This window comes from Haliotis rubra, unplaced genomic scaffold (genome assembly GCF_003918875.1).
Source record: "Haliotis rubra isolate DU_JTF1 unplaced genomic scaffold, ASM391887v1 Scf126, whole genome shotgun sequence".
Classification (NCBI taxonomy): Eukaryota; Metazoa; Mollusca; class Gastropoda; order Lepetellida; family Haliotidae; genus Haliotis; species Haliotis rubra.
Genome location: NW_025765181.1, coordinates 1,324,419 through 1,342,694, shown reverse-complemented (window position 1 = coordinate 1,342,694; position 18,276 = coordinate 1,324,419). Strand labels below are relative to the sequence as shown.

The 18,276-nt window shown below is 39.8% G+C and overlaps 1 protein-coding gene across 1 annotated transcript; it reads left to right on the top strand.

The window, feature by feature from the left end:
- Nucleotides 1-381: 381 nt before the first annotated feature.
- Nucleotides 382-4,961, top strand: LOC124266481 (leucine-rich repeat and fibronectin type-III domain-containing protein 5-like). The gene has a single exon (XM_046701271.1). The coding sequence runs from the start codon at nt 771-773 to the stop codon at nt 2,247-2,249; it is 1,479 nt and encodes a 492-aa protein (XP_046557227.1). The 5' UTR covers nt 382-770; the 3' UTR covers nt 2,250-4,961.
- Nucleotides 4,962-18,276: the final 13,315 nt, after the last annotated feature.

The window sequence follows — 18,276 nt, the reverse complement described above, 5'->3', positions numbered from 1 at the left end:
TATCAATTAATTAACACCTCTCCGGACAAGACGGGGATAGAGGCACTTAGGAAATGTAAACATGGAGTTATAGCTGTCAACGTTGGAGTCTTTGACAGCGTGTATTTTTTGGTGTGGGTGGGGGTGGGGGCCGGAGGGATGGGTTGCCCAGTCCTTTGTTCGTCACACGCGCAGAGGGCATGTCGTGAAAACTGGTATTTGGTTTGAGCGTCACGCATAATACTGCGCTGCAACTTTAATAGCACAGCTACCCCTTTAAATTGGGTCTGGACGAGCTACCCGTGAGAGTACCCTGTCCCTCCCACTCCGGTCGACTGAGGACGCGGTCATAACTCGTTCAATCACAGTTCTCTCCGCAGATGTGACTCATGGATTGAGACGCCTCGCTCGCGCCATTCGCCGTAACAAAGTCCATAGCATACCTGTTTGGATATTAGTTTAGCATGACATATCGTCTTTTATCCTACGAAAACTCCACCAATCATGTCCCAAAAGGGGAGGAGTTGTGACGTCAGAGGGGCTGTTGCAGCACGCGGTGGAGTAACGTAAGCCGAAGAGGCTGGGGATGTCGACAAACTAAATGTCTGGTAGGGGGCGCTCGTTGTCATAAACACGCCGAGTAACGCTCGCTCTGCTAGCCGAGCCCGTCAGTACGAGACTACGCGAGTGAGAGAGAGGCACTGCGCTACAGTATGTAGTGGTTGGCAATGGGAGCGGGAGGCCGGAGTTGTGTTATATTTCCACGAAGGATGTGATTGTGGTTTAGAAACATGAAGTGTGTACAAAGATGGACGTTACACCCTAACCTTGGCTTGTGCCTGCTGGTGTTCATAGCGCTCAGCCATATACAATATTCTGTCGCCTGTCCAAAGGATTGTTTTTGTCCACAACACAGTAATAATGTGTACTGTTCCAGGAAACGTTTACCGGCTATTCCAATGGGGATTCCGTTTAACACAGTGGAGCTCAACCTAAACGAGAATGAATTTGAAAACCAAGTTCTCTCAAGGAGGAATTTTACAAATTTGAATAATTTAGAAAATTTGTATTTGAGTAACTGTGGAATCAAAACGATAACTTTGGATACATTCAAGGAACTAAAGAAACTCAAATGGTTGGACATTAGCAAGAATAATATCGAGTTCATTGCAGACTTCACATTCCGTGGCCTAGATCTGGAGCATTTATTTATGAACGACAACCCTGGGATCCAGCTGTCTAACAAGGCGTTTGATGGACTGTCATCTCGAGGATTGTATATGCACAGATGTGACCTGGTCAATCTGTCCAAGGAGGTGCTGCGGCCTCTAGATGGGACTCTTTTGGCGCTATGGTTGGATGAAAATAAATTTGAACAGTTTCCTTTTGTATGGCTACAACAATTTAATCTGAGCCATCTTCGGCTCGGAAACAACCCGTTCCATTGTAACTGTGAGTTAACATGGCTATACAAATATTACACTGGTAACCCGTCAGTATTTTCAGGCGGGGTGGTGCCATCATGTAGCTCGCCAGTGCTCAACAGGGGTAAAATGTTCACACAACTCAAACCTGAGGACTTTCGGTGTGAGTTGCCGACGTTCAAAAACGTGGATGCTGTGTTTGAAGTGGATCTTGCTAAACTTTCCTGCACTGCTAGTGGCGACCCCACACCGTCCGTCTTCTGGGTGCGTCCAGATGGCACCACGGAGACATTCTACCCTCCCACTGAGGACGACGTCAGGGACAACGAAGGCATCATGTACGTGACAGACCTTCACTTAAAGGACAGTTCTGTATTCAAATGCGTTGCCAGCAACCCGGCAGGAAATGTAACATTCACCCTCAACGTTGCCTGGCCCCCCGAGAAACCCACCTCCACAGGGGCAGCTGCCCAGCACCCCTCCCCAGCCACCGTGCTCCCCATCAGTGACGACTCCAGGCCCAGGGGGGAGGATTCGTATGGGTGGACGGCTAATAAAGCTGAAAAGAAACTGGGAGTTATGGCTGACCATAACTCCGTGGAAGGTTACTTCACAATAGTAGATATAGTAGGCGCGGTCGTTGGAACATTCCTCTTAACACTACTGGTATGTGTAGTGGTGTTCCATTTTTATTACAAAAGAAGAGAACGGTTAAAGTACGAGGAAGCACAGGTGAGGAACGATAAAAAACGCAGCCCGAACAATTTATATAACTATATGGCTGAACCCGACGAGAATTGTTTGAAAATGATAAACCATTCAAACGATACGAGTATTCCAAGCTGAGGACTGTAATGGATTTTTAGTTGACAAACGCCGAGGTCCGCCGGAGCGGACCGAGAAATTCCGGAAACAATGACCAGAGTAGCGGTCATTTCGAGACAGATCCTTTCAAGCCCCGAGAAGATTAAAGGCTGCGGAATAACAAGGGCTTGAGGTGGATTTTCAGGAGGGCAATTATTCTTGTTGGAGAAAGAAAGATTTATTTTTCTACAAAGGAAATCGTTTCGCAGAGATTATCAATGTTCAAGTTTTGGCTTAACCGAGCAAGAAAAAGTAAAATAGCCCTGGATAGACAGAACCCTGATATGGAAGGTATGATGTTAGTGTTGATGTTGGTGTTGATGTTTGTGGATGGTACAGCCTCTACCTTTCGTGTCTTCACACCGGGACAAAACACTGTCAACATGCGTTTAAGTGCTTTGTCCCCCCCACAGTGTACCGACAGCGAGTAGCTGTGAGTCTTTACCTATGTCCCATGTTGGAAGAATTCTCATAATTACTGAACAAATACAACTTGTGGATTGCTTTCATTCTGAAGTGCTGGGAAAATGCTCTTTGTGAAAAGTATACGGCTTGAATATGTGATATTGTGTGTTATGGCGTCTTGCAGTTTGTTTTGAGTGGACGCGAGGAAATGTATGTGGTGTTCTACCGGGACGTCACCCAGCGTCTCGACAGGGCGGGGTTGCCCCTCCCTTGTGGACGTTTACGTGGCAACATCATCAGTGACTTCATTCAACGTGACCATGACATGAGAGGACAATACGGTGACGTAACGTTATGGAGTACGGAGGCCTTCTATACGGCTCGCTATGTAAATATTTAGGTACATGTTGGTCTCGGCTTGTCAATGGCTTCCCTATTATAAGTCTGTGCGTTAGATGATGGCTTGCCAAGAGCAAACAGGAAACACATAATTAATAATTATTGACTTTGAAGCTATTAATAATTATTGATTTTCAAACAATTAATTATTGATTTTCGAACAATTATTAGTGCATTGTCAGGAGATAGTGTTTGCTGATGAAATTATAGATGATGATCGCTCATTTCTATGAGAATCAATTACGGAAAGATTTTAATTCATATACGTATTCAAACGTCATATTTATAAACACAAAACTAAATGGAACTTTTTATTTACGACACATAGCGGCGTTTCCATGGAGATTCTTATACCGTTATCAACCTGGAGTAAACTTGCTAATTATTCAAAATTTTCCAATATTTGATATGACATAATTTATCTGCACTTTTGGATTCAAATGTAAGTTTTGGAAATATTTGTGTATTTGTTCAGATGTGAAGGGATATTACAAAGTAATGTTAAATATATCATTTGCTTCTTTCATACGATATTTGATTTGATAATACGACAGTCTCCAGTATTTGCCGTCGGACATTTCATTTCATGTTAATTTTAAGCGTTGATGAAACAAACAGAAAGTAATATCCTTCTGTCTGAATGTAAAGAATCTGTTTCGAAAATTCAATATCTTCATGACTGTCGACTTCATTAAAGTCAATCTCGGCTAACCAGCAATTACCGTATATCAATAGAAATGTCTCCAGTTAGAATCAGTGTTTACTCCAGGTGAAAAAAATAATCAAATGCCGAGGCTGATGTCGAAGGCAAATATTTCAAGTTGCCATTAAATGAGAATGTTTTCACAGATGGTCTTGGCAGGCCATCCCAGTCTAAACTCTGTTTCCCCCAGTTCTGAAAGCGTTACTAGGGTACTTTACCAATTCTAGACCCATAAACACATTTCAACTCACAAATTCGTGGAAATTCAATTTGCTTTTGTGCCATAAAAATCGACGCTCTATTTAGCCTGCAAATCATCGAAGTGGTAATCGTTTGAAATGTTTGAACTAGCGTGAGATCGATCAGTCTTTTCTAGTAGCAATGTACGTGTTTTGTAAGACGAGGATTCAGGGTTAGCTAGTGGTTTACAGGCGGGGAAACCGATAGAAATAGATACAAATAATGTGTCGTTCGTTGCCATGGAAACAGATTTCATTATATTGGACCGTGCTTAGAAACCATACTCCTGCAGGAATCGGCTCATAATGGTAAAAGGACTATTGATTTTGACAATATGAAATAATGACAGTATATTAAAAGACCCTTGACAACAGTAGTATGCCCTATATTATTCACGCGAACACAAGGCATGAACATCCTGCTGTGACTACAAGAATAAAAAATATGATTTTTAAAACCGACCATTGATCAATTGCAGTGAGTCACAATACAAGTGATGTCATACGTAAACGTGTCATATTCCATAAAAGCCAGGTAAAGTAGCAACGGTTAAAATACGTATTGTCTACATGAAAGCAGTTTCACGGAATATGTTTTCGTCAATCACCTGAATGCAAGTTTGAATTTTGGACCATTACATGTACAATCTGTTCAAAACGTAACGTGTTTGTGACACTGAGTCCTGTTTCTATAGTAACCTTTATCATATTGAATCGTTAAGCCAAGTGTGCGTTTCTTTAAAAGACAGAACCTTGCAATAGATAAGCGTTGTACAAGGGTGTTCCTTCCCTCGGGGTATGCTTTCTGAGCACGGACCACCGCGTATATATTATATCCTCATGATCACTAAATCAGTGTTATATATATTTGTCATTGTACATATTCGTCATAATTATTACTTGTAAATACAAATTTTTATTAAGATAAACTTGTGTTCAAACTTTTAATCGTCGTTCTTTAAATCACTTTTCTGCATCATAGAATTTAGAAAGTGGATTTAATTCGGAACCAGAATTGAAAGAACATGTAATTGTTCATTTAGAATACTTACAAATGTAATCCTCCCATTTCAATCAATACATCAATACTACATTGTAAGAAACAGGATGGAATCTTTGTTAAAGAATACAAAGGATATTGTATAGTACATATCAGTGTGTTGTTTATAACACATATGTACATTAGTATGACGGCTTGTTTAATGCGATAGGAACATTTACTAAACGTGTCTTCAGTTCCTGGTAAGATCGATCTTCTACCGAGCGTTACATCTTCTTGAATCAATTCATAGTGAATTATTTCATAAGTGCACATGCGATGCATGAGAAACTGTGTAGGGTTGTGATGAGTTTATACCGAATTGACCTCTGATTCACACTGTAACAAGACGCAATTGCTGTAATGACACATGAATATGCAATGACCCCGTTAAGTGTGTTGGACCAATTACCCAATGCAGTGGAGAAACCTTGTTGGATGTAGAGCTGCATCAGTTGGGCGAGCTCATGAACTTTCCGCCTTGTGTCGTATGAAAACTTTATGACGCTTTGCTTCGAACTCTGATAGTCATTAACAACCCCTCACACGCTATCACATCTTTGGTGTATATCTTATTCAATTGAAACCACATACCCTGAAAGAGTATTATGATTTGAGTACAAAATTAAAACCATTTAAACCAGCTGTTTCATTGTAAAGCGTCAAAAAACCCAAGCCTTTATTTACAAAATTTGATCTTTTCCAGAATGACGCTTATTTTCAAACACTTCACCGTAGCTATGCTATGTAAACAAACACTGAAAATGCACTGGGCATCATTAACGATGCGGTATTCATAGCTCTGTTATTTTCACAACGTTGCCTCGAGGGATGTTTTAATTACCACGACAGTGAAGGTTTAATCCTCGGATCCATATTGTACAAAGCCCCGAGCTGGAGCGGGTTGCATCTTGTGTCTAAAGGCCTAGCTTCATCGTGTGAACGTTTGAACTTTCTAGATCCAGGCCTACCACCTTCATCAGAGGGCATCATCGGAATCACACGAGATTCACATCCGGTCTCTGTGCTTGTCTCTTTAACATCATCATTTTCCTCTTCCCATTCACGTCCAGTAACTACTGAGAAACTCAGGCAGTAATTTCCAGTAGTAATGACAGTTGTCTCTCTGGCGTCAATCTCAGTGACATCATTAATCCACTCCGACTCCAAACAGTGCCAAACCAGGCCAAGCTTTTGTTTGACATTTTTGGGGTTGGGGGGTTCCTGTGTAGTACACATTGCACCTCGTTAACAAACCTCAGCGGTAGTCTTATGGCAATGTGGTGTAATAAACTGACCTTATCACAGCGGTACACGCTGCACGTTTCACCACATCTTCAGGCGATGCCAGATTACTTCTGTGGCTGCAGAACCACCTCCATTCCCACCACCTGTCAAGATTAGCGAGTCAATTATAACCACCACTCGGCATGCAATAATTACAGATGCTTATCTCCAGTCTCCACACGGTGATTGTTCTATTTAAGTATTTTCTTTCTATTGTTATGAGTCAGAAATAATCGACCCTTACCACCCAAACGTTGGATGAGGATGGGATACTCTTTCACCTTATCGCCAACCTGAAACCTTATTACAGGGATAATTTTACCCTTATCGCTCCTAATAACCCGTTTCTGACCAGCCGAAGTCATCTGCGTTCGTCCATCCACTGAAGGCTTATCTCATTCTTTTGATCGTGAAACGGAATACATTTGCTATTTTTGTCCCCCTCCTATAGGTAATTCCTCCTTTATATGCCTGTTTTCATTCAGCGCGCTATAAGAGTCTATAAATCCGTCCAAATGTTTATATCATCTCATAAAACGTTATAACCTGTTCCAATGGGAAGGTTGTGAATGTGTGAATATTGGGAAATCATAACACTTGTTTGTGTTTGTACAAACACTAATATGTTAATATCAATATTTGTATATGATCGCACGAATATTAAAGCGAGTTGACGTTTCACTATTAATCATAATCTCAAAGCTGACATCAGCAGAGCTAACATTGGAGTTCATATTTAGACTTGTCTGTGAGACAGAAGTAAAGCTATGATATCAGCTCTGTCATATCTATTTATTATGATATTATTTATTTTGCTGATAGCGTTTATTCCGATATAAAATGACCGTCCGAGTAAAATGCAGTGGTTTGCAAATTCCATTAATGCGTGTATATTTAGTTGCAGAGCGGGGCATTCTGTGCTGTTTAATGATTCATGAAAATGGAATATGATACACGGGAGATAGGAACGCACAGCAGGGAGAGTAGACAAATGGTGAAGATATTACATTATTCAAGCCATGGCTAACATAGAGTTTCCCAGAGGAGAACAAAAACCATGACGATCTTATAACTAAATACTGTTTTGATATGTATGTCGTGCTAAACAAATTGTCTGTTTTGCTTCATGTAGATATTCGAAGGCTCAAACAGTGAGGGTGAAGAAAATGGATGCCAAAAAACAATACACACGAAGCAAAGAAAATTAAATTATATTTTGAAAAACTATTACGACAACACATAACTGAAAATGGTTTTATTGCTACTTTTATAAAATTGAAATACTTCATGAGATGTGTAGGAGTAAATAACGTGAAAAACGTTCACTATCAACAACACTTTGAGGTTTATTAAGTAATATATCCCCTGGCACCCTTTGATATGAATGCATGTTTTCCTATTATTGTTCTAATTGCCATTATCATTATTATTATCATCACTACTATAACCACCTAAACCTGTACTACTACTGCTACTACTATTGCTGCTGCTACTACTATTTCTACTAATGAATGGCTCTACAATGCCTATGATGAACTGGTCCTGGTATACCAAATTACATTCATTAACCTCAGATCTTCACAATCAATAACATCGGGGGTCAGCAAAGGTCAAATATATTAAATTTTGATATAACTGTTCCTGTTGGTATTCTAGACAAAAGGTATCATAATGTCAGATGTCAACTTGCATTATGTTCACGTGACCTCAAAACGGTTCACTATCAATACCATATTCACGTCATCTGTGGGAATATTATATGGATGATGGCTTTCTTTTCAAATTGTTCCTCATGCTGGGTTGTATTGTTACTTGAACACTGTGGAATCAGAAGAGAAGGGTCTATTAACATTAATACTGATCTAATGAGTTGCTGCAAGGCGGTCTCGTTTGTAATTATCACTCGCATTTCTGTGAAACACGATCAATGCCATTTCTGCATCTCACGCTCTGAAAATTCAAAATGGCGGAACAATGGTCTGTCGTCTGCATTGTAGCAAAGGCTCATGGGATAGGGTTGTCATTGCAAACACCACCACCTGTTATGGTTGTGATTAAGGACTTGGTGAGATATTCCTGTCTAGTTATGTGACATTTGTTATGGAGCATGTCCTGTACTGCTGTGGCGTGACAGTAATTTTTAATGGATGCTGGTATCTACGTACTGTGAACTTTCAGTAAACAATATTGTAATTTGTCCCTGTATTGTCACATCAAGGTTTTCGTGGTTGTATCTCTTCTGTTTACATAGATTCATTTCATGCACAAAACTAGCAGAACGTTTTGAAAACACAAATATGCACTGGAATTTGTATTCCGTGTTCTTACTGTAATGGTACGATCCGGATGACTTATACGGACTGATTGAATGACGTCATATTCAGTTTTCACATTCGTGCGCCAGTGATATGTAATATATAAGTATAAAAATTACCACATAGATGCATGTTAATTAATTAATTTCCATTCCATGTAATACCATGTAATATTAGTTTCACAGTCCATGTAAAACAAGCTGGTACGTACCTATCCGACTCATTCTCTCTCAGAAACACGTGGGCCGTTGGGGTAGCCTAGAGGTTAACGCGTCTACTCGTCACGCTGAAATCCCGGGTTCGATTCCGCACATGGGTACAGTGTGTGTGTGAATTTCTGGTGTCCCCCGCCGTGATATTTGCGGCGTAAAACTAAACTCACTCACAAACACGAAAGCACGATGTGATAAAACGCTGTCGAGTGTCTAATTGATTACCGTTGTCAAATAATACTTGGTGTAATTATTTGATAGTAATATTAACATTTACATCACAACTGTTATGCTTGCCTACCATCAATTAACTGGCGCCAGGTTGTCGGATTTTAGCTGTAGGTGCTAAATGTTTTCCTCACGGTTTCCAAGTATTTTCATTACGGAGTGAATTGTCTGCAACAAAATGGATCGTTCAATTCGGAGTTTGGTTAAATTTTCAATATTTTTTTTTCAAATTCAATTTAATAATTAAACTGATTCAATTTTGGCGTCAAATAGAGTTCATCTCTTTTAGTGTTAAGGGGACTGATTTATTTCGTACGGTATTCTTAGCAGCACTATCTTCATCCTCTCCAACACGACAACATAACGGGATATATGTCAGAGCTAACGCCCCATCACATAACAAATAGGGCTGTTTCCCTACTCCCCAGCATTGCTCACTTTCATTTCATGTACCATTTGTATGCTGTTCATCACCAAGCTGCGGTGCGTGGAGTGTGGGCGCAGTAATCTAAGCTGTAAAATAGTCCCATCTGCAGGGACGTGGGAGATGTATGGCTTGGTGTTTTTATGACCAGATCGATATATGCAGTGCCTGCAAAGTAGGCCTGTATAATGTTGACCATGGACCACGCAGTGGAAGATATTAACACACTATACCCAGAAGCGATAACTGAGCGGTTATTTTTATATTAATACTGCAGTTTTTACACCCGAAAACGACATTTTTTAAAGTTAAATCCGGCAAGTCGTAAATTCCAGATATTAAACCCAGGACATGCTTTTGTGATATAAAAGCTCGTACATTTTGAAGTTTAATCGTTCAGAGTATTGACTCCGTATCATATTGTGTAACATGTACAGAGAAACGTTTCGGTTATTAGCGATCATATTGTGAAACATTTCATGAGAAAAATCCATTTATCAAGGATAATACCATAGATCATATTTTACGTGACAAACGTTTTAGTGATTATGTAGGAACAGGAATAATATTGTGCAACATTCCACGTCAAAGTATACTTTATTAGGATTCATACTGTGCAACATTTCATGATAAAGGTTCAGGGTCCAGCTGATAAGTATGGCATGGTGTAAAATTTCGCGTCAAAGTATTCTACTACGTGGAATCCCTCTGTGCAACATACATGTCGAAAGATTTAGTGAGTGAGTGAGATTAGATTTATGCGAAAGATTTAGTAATTAGGGGTAATACAGTGCAATATTTCGTGACAAAGGTTCAGTTATTAGGCATGACATTGTGCGACATTTCACGTCAAACTATTCAGTTATTAGATATCCCTTTGTGCAACATACATGGCGAAAGATTTAGTAATTAGGGGTCATACAGTGCAGCATTTCATGACTAATTTTTAGTATCGCATTGTGCAACATTTCACGTCAAACTATTCAGTTATTAGATATCCCTTTGTGCAACATACATGGCGAAAGATTTAGTAGAGGTCATACAGTGCAGCATTTCATGACTAAGTTTCATATCGGATTGTGCAACATTTCACGTCAAACTATTCAGTTATTAGAAATCCCTTTGTGCAACATACATGGCGAAAGATTTAGTAGAGGTCATACAGTGCAACATTTCATGACTAAGTTTCATATCGGATTGTGCAACATTTCACGTCAAACTATTCAGTTATTAGATATCCCTTTGTGCAACATACATGGCGAAAGATTGAGTAATTAGGGGTCATACAGTGCAACATTTCATGACTAAGTTCCAATCGGATTGTGCAACATTTCACGTCAAACTATTCAGTTATTAGATATCACACTGTGCAACATACATGGCGAAAGATTGAGTAATTAGGGGTCATACAGTGCAGCATTTCATGACTAAGTTCCAATCGGATTGTGCAACATTTCACGGCAAACTATTCAGTTATTATATATCACAGTGTGCAACATCCTTGACGGAAGATACAGTAATAAGGTGGCATACAGCGCACACTTTCATGTTACAAGATCTAGTTTTTCACTTAAGTACATTACGACCGCTCAAAGATTGGCTTCCATTTTGATGTTTCGGAGCAAGGAGAATAATTTGTTTCGATTTCGAAATAACCTCATTTTCCTGACAACAAAGATTAATTTTATGTTTTAGTTTCAACAATGGCTGCCTGAGCTTTCCTTTAACGTTGATTGATGTTTTCTGTCAAATGAAATTCAAAACATTAACGGAAATGTTGAATCAATTCACTAAAGCATGAAGTGACAGCTTATTACGCACGTTGTATTGATTAAATCATTAAAGAAACAAAGAAAACATTTTAATGAGAGTTCATCAATATTACATTTATTACATCTTACGGACCTACCCAGATCAACCGTTCCACACGCTGCAGTCGTTTATCTACGCCGTGCATGAGCTCCTTCTGTAACTGTTGTGATTTCCTGCCCCCAAGGGCTTAATACTTGCAACATAAAACTACAATACCAGCCAGTGGCGAGTTCTCAGATTTTAATAATGTAAAATCAATTTAAAAAATATTTTCAATTAAAAATATACCAGTCCGAAAAACAAGCGAGTATTTTTTTGAAAGAACACTCGATCTTAGAACTAATTAGTTTTGTGTTCAATGATTCATCGCCTTGAAAGACTATTGAAGAACCTTTGACATTTGACTTAATCTTGTAATCGCTTTTAATAATTTAACATTCCTGTATTTGATCTTCAGATTTCCTTCCGCGTATGTGAGTGTAATTCTCTACCAGCCCATGCGAGTTCTATGGCCACAATGATATCACGTTACATGATTTTCTATAATTGAAACAATAGACAAGAAAGATTCAGAAAGAAACAGGAGTGCCAATACACTGCTTCGTGTGACCCGTCTTTCAAGGAATGACACGAGGTGCATCCCAGAAAACACAGGGTGCTTCGGCTCTCCTTTTATACAGAATACAAGGTGCATTCCTCTCCCTTTATACAGAATACAAGGTGCATTCCTCTCCTTTTATACAGAATACAAGGTGCATTCCTCTCCTTTTATACAGAATACAAGGTGCATTCCTCTCCTTTTATACAGAATACAAGGTGCATTCCTCTCCCTTTATACAGAACATAAGGTGCATTCCTCTCCTTTTATACAGAATACAAGGTGCATTCCTCTCCTTTTATACAGAACACAAGGTGCATTCCTCTCCTTTTATACAGAACACAAGGTGCATTCCTCTCCTTTTATACAGAATACAAGGTGCATTCCTCTCCCTTTATACAGAATACAAGGTGCATTCCTGTCCCTTTATACAGAGCACACAGTGCATTCCTCTCCCTTTATACAGAATACAAGGTGCATTCCTCTCCCTTTATACAGAATACAAGGTGCATTCCTCTCCCTTTATACAGAATACAAGGTGCATTCCTCTCCTTTTATACAGAACACAAGGTGCATTCCTCTCCTTTTATACAGAGCACACAGTGCCTCCCTCTCCCTTTATAAAAAAACACTAGGAGCACCCCGCTTCCTCAATAAAAAAACCCAAACAAACAAAAAACAAAGCGCGCCTTCTCTCCCGCCATAAAGAAACAATGTGCTTCCCTCTTCCTTTGTAAAGAACACTGGCCGATCACCACTCTTTTCGAAAATTACACAGGGTGCATCTCTGCCCATTTTACAAAGAATACGAGGTGCACCGCCTCCCGTTATACATACCACTGGTGCACGTTACAACAGATTACCCATGCCCCAGAAGAAAACAATGGCACAGAACACGAGGTGCACCCAATCTCTTTAAAAGAACAATGGGTGCACTCTTCCCTTTGAAAGAACAATAAGTGCACATTTCCCTTTGAAAGAACAATAAGTGCACCCCATCTCTTTAAAAGAACAATTAATGCACCCTTCCCTTTGAAATATCAGTAGGTGCACCTTTCCCTTTGAAAGAACAATAGGTGCACCCTTCTATTTGAAAGAGCAATAAGTTCATCCTTCTCTTTGAAAGAACAATAGGTGCACCCTTCTCTTTGAAGGAACAAAAAGTTCACCCCATCTCTTTAAAACAACACCAGAAGCATCCCTCCTGCTCACCGTCTACACTGCGACAGAGACAGTTGGGGATGAAGGTTCCAGGTGTCTCCATCATCCATGATGTTTGTTTCAATCGGCTGCTGCAGAGGAACGGACTTAAAAAGATAAATTGTTTTTAACGCAAATGGATTGAGTTTGCTTAACACGCTCGTCGCGATAATATGGCTGTAGCATTTACATTGAGCGCCACGTCGAGTCTAAATTCAATTACATCCTCCCAATCTATAATTACATTCCAGTGAGTCTGACTGTTGGTTTACTCAACTAGCAGAATGAAGGAGTTATTAGGGAAACGTCAATTGTTAATCGGTGTTATCAATAATTTGTGTCTCTCGTAAACCTTTACAAACAGCATGATTATACGTCTTGACAAGTTTCCTCATGTTTATCAGATTTGTCTCCTGAAACTTGACTTATGAAATATTTACGGTGGAATATTGTCGAGTACCAGGAGAGCCCGATGATATGTGAACAAGTTGACATTGAAGAACTCCGAATACATTTCGTCTCCCCATCCTCTCTCATCACTCAGCTGCATCAACATTCCCTTTTCACTGTTCCGCAATAAACTCTTCTTACATACAATTCAACATTCAACACTTATTAAATATTCATGTCACAGAAAGAATCACATGATCTTCCAATTATGGTATCATGAGTGTTGCAGTCAATAATCACTGTGGTATCAACAACCACAGTGGCATCAACAACAACCAATTGCGACATCAAGATCAATTTGCAGTACCAAGAACCAGTTGCGGTACCAAAACCAAATTACGACATCAAGACCTAACTGCGGCATGTTGATGTACCATTCTGTAACAAAGCATGGGTCAGCTCAGACAAGACATTTTACGTCAAATACTATTTCCCCACTGACTCCTAATACCGGATTGAGAGGAGATTCTTCATATGGCGTACATCGTGGATCTTAGGTTGATGTGGTCCCCGTGGGCAAACATCGCTTCAGTTCACGTTGCCAGGGATGAATGTCGTCATTACCAAAGGATCCAGTAACGCCCTGTGGATTAGTACCATTTTGTAGAATCAGGTCATGTTATTGAAAACTTCCTCCCTCTCAAATTACAAAAGTTTTCTCCTCGCGGACAATTTGCTTTTGTTAAATCGTTTTTATTGATTTCGAAAACCCTCTGGCAGGCTAAAAGACACTGATTTAAAATAAGACATTTCTATATGATTATGGAATATTTCTGTGATGAACTTGCAATCATGCTGTTCAAATACAGATGCTACGAGTGACGTTACATCCTTGCTAGCTATTGATCTGTATCACAGTCTGACAGTGTGCTACTCAACCTATTAACTTTTCATGTGTTTTTTTCTCTCCTAGCTTGGAGAGATGCTTCTGTCGTGGTACTGCTGCTGGCAACCAGTTATTCCGCCAGTTGTCAAGGCCACGGGAGGTTTCTTTCACATCTCTGATATCTGTCTGACGGAATTAGTTCAATTCATCCTGGAATGATGGCCATCAGAGGCGATGTTCCAGTGCCCCATGCACTGTAAATGAATAATTAGTTGTTTGTTTTTATTTTGATCGAATCTATTTTTATAGAGTTGAACTGATTCATCCAATTTAATATTGTGTCTGTCGATATAAGAGTGACAGAGTGTGTTTTAACGCCGTTTAACAGTAATCAAATCGCACTCAGCAATATTCCAGCTATATGGCGTCGGTCTGTAAATAATCGAATCTGGACCAGACAACCCAGTGATCAACAGCATAAGCGTCGATTTACGCAAGTGGGTAACGATGACATGTGTCAACCAAGTCAGCGAGCCTGAGCACCCGATCCCGTTAGTCGCCTCTTACGACAAGCATGGCTTGCTGAAGATCAATTCTAACCCGGATCTTCACGGGTCGCTGATTGTGGAAGGACATGGGTGTCCGAGACGTTGACCACTTCGTGAAACCCATGAGCACGGGTACTGTGCTGTCAAACACAGATACATAATCAGAACGAACTGCTATAGGTTCCTGGCGATCCAAAGGGACGAAACTTTGCACAGCTAATTGCGGCGCCTTAGAAAACGCATCAGTGAGTAAGGGTTGAGGGTCGCTTTTAACAATATTCCAGCAATATCACGGCGGGGGCACCAGAAATGGGCTTCACACATTGTATCCATGTTGGGAATCGAACCCGGGTGTTCGGCGTGAGGAGCGAACGCTTTAACCACTAGGTATACCTCACCGCATCTCTCGGAGATTTTAGCGAACGCGCTGTCTTCTCAGTTATCATCACATGAATGATCTCAAATACTCGCCTTGAGACCGATTTATTTCCCGACAGAAGCGTGATGAGGTATATTATTTGTCAAGGGTTTTAGTGACTTAATCCAAGTGAGTAATCTCTTGATCGTCACTATTCCCCAACAAGTATTCTGTGTAATTTCGTGTTAGACGCATCAAAGGATATTCATAAAAGCGAATCAAATATAGATTTACTTAATATCGATTAAGGCGGTTTCGATAAAACCTGAAAATGTTTCCATGACAACAATTAATAGCTAATTATACTTTTCACACCTTTCGCATGGGTTCCAGCTTCGGTGAAATTCTTTCAAGGACCAGATGTTTCACAAGATCCACCAGGAAAAGAATATTTTTCTCATAATATTGCTGATATTACAAAGTGCGTATTCTCAGTGTCTAATGAAACCTATTTTCACTGGATTAAATTTCATTTCGTGTCAATACTGACTGTGTATACTTCATCACCTTGTTTGTGATCAAGTACCATTCTCCATGTCAGGGAAACAAGCAGGGCACATCAGCGGTGGTGGATGTTCAATCTCCCTGATAGACTGGCTGATATTCCTTGTTCGTTAGCTCTAAAAGAGTTAATCAATTATCCTCTCCTCCCCAGCTTGACATCGCAGTCTGAGTTCGGGGATAAGTAGCTCTATATCCAACAGGCTGTATTCAACCTTCGTGGATTTTAATTACTCAATTCCCGTGTCAGATTCCGCGCATCATCACAGCCCGCGATCCATCGGTGTAGTGGATAGAAGGAACCAGGGCTTTCTCGCGGAGAAGGAAAATGGTTGATTGCTATAGAATATATATATGAACAGGACGCGTTAAAACGTTGTTTTGTTTTCATGGATTATTATTATTTTGTTTTGGACAAGGATTTTAAAACATTTCGGTTTGAATGGCAAGACTGAATAACGGAGACAAAACATCGAGTAAATTTAATATTTATTCTGATTTCGTATTCATGAAGGACATCTGTGATTCATATATGTGATTACGGGCTCCCGATCGATAACTGGGATATCACGTGACTTGTGTCTATGCATTATGCATGCACGAGATGCATTGACAGAGACATGCCGGTGGCAGCGATTTGTGTCAGATACGTAACAGCAGATATATGCCACTGCATATTCATCGTAAAACAGGTCAGAGATACTGCAAATGTTTGGAGCATATTTTGGGGAAAATATTGTAAGATTTATCCGTTTTGAGACAATGAGTTCTCAAATGTTCATATGAGTCTAGGAAGGTTTGTGCGTCAAAAATGGATCAAATATGGTCCAGTGGTAAAGTCGTTTGTTTGTCAGACCGTAGACCCGGGTTCGATTCCCAACATGGCTACAACGCGTGAAGCTCATTTCTGGTATCTTCCATTGTGATATTGAGGGAGTTCACGGCGGGGTACACCAGAAATGAGCTTCACACCTTGTACCCATGTAAAGCAAACCCCGGTCTTCGGCGTGACGACTCGACGAGCGAACGCTTTAACCCCTGGGCTAACCCGCCGCCTCTCGATGGCGATATTCCGGTCATGAAACAATACTCAGGCAGGTACGGTCTGGTAGAAGACACACGGAACTGATGTTGAGGTATATTTAGATGTTAAGGTATAGTTAGATGTTAAGGTATATTTAGATGTTAAGGTATAGTTAGATGTTAAGGTATATTTAGATGTTAAGGTATAGTTAGATGTTAAGGTATATTTAGATGTTAAGGGTATATTTAGATGTTACGGTATATTTAGATGTTAAGGGTATATTTAGATGTTAAGGGGATATTTAAATGTTAAGGGTATATTTAGATGTTAAGGTATATTTAGATGTTAAGGTATAGTTAGATGTTAAGGTATATTTAGATGTTAAGGGGATATTTAGATGTTAAGGTATATTTAGATGTTAAGGTATATTTAGATGTTAAGGTATATTTAGATGTTAAGGTATAGTTAGATGTTAAGGTATATTTAGATGTTAAGGATGTTAAGGTATATTTAGATGTTAAGGTATATTTAGATGTTAAGGTATAGTTAGATGTTAAGGTATATTTAGATGTTAAGGGATATATATATATGTTAAGGGGATATTTAGATGTTAAGGTATATTTAGATGTTAAGGGGATATTTAGATGTTAAGGTATATTTAGATGTTAAGGGGATATTTAGATGTTAAGGTATATTTAGATGTTAAGGGATATTTAGATGTTTAAACCTCTCAGTTCTAGGACATATACTACTCAAAAGAGATTAAGGACCACTGAGTTCTTCATAGTGCCACGGTTGATCTACCGTGCCAAGGCAGATAAACAATGTCATATGACAGTATGACAGGTTAACTATAGCAATATGACAGGAATGCCTTAACTCCTTTTGGTAGTATTAATGGAATATCAATGATCATCTGGAGTTCAGAATACGTTTGTAGGAGAAAGGGTTGAATGAGTGAATATTGTTAACCGCCGCAGTCTGCTGCACGCAGACCAGTAGCGGTAGGGTAGCCTAGTGGTTAAAACGTTCGCTCGTCACGCCGAAGACCCGGATTCGATTTTTCACACTGGTACAAGGTGTGAAGCCCATTTCTTTTGTCCTCTGTCGTGATATTTCTGGAGTATTGCTAAAAGCGGCGTAAAACCATACTCACTCGCTCACTTTAATCCGGGCGCCAAATGTAGAAGAAGTTGGGACTGCAGTTTAAATCGTAAACAGAACATAATCATCTCGTCACATGGGATCGGAAACCGTGACTTGCTGTCTCAAGATAATTACCCCCTGGGATACTGAAGTCATTGGCAACTCAGCCTGCAGAACCCTACTGTACATGACACACAAATCGATTTCTAGTTAGATTATTGTCATCCCAATTTAC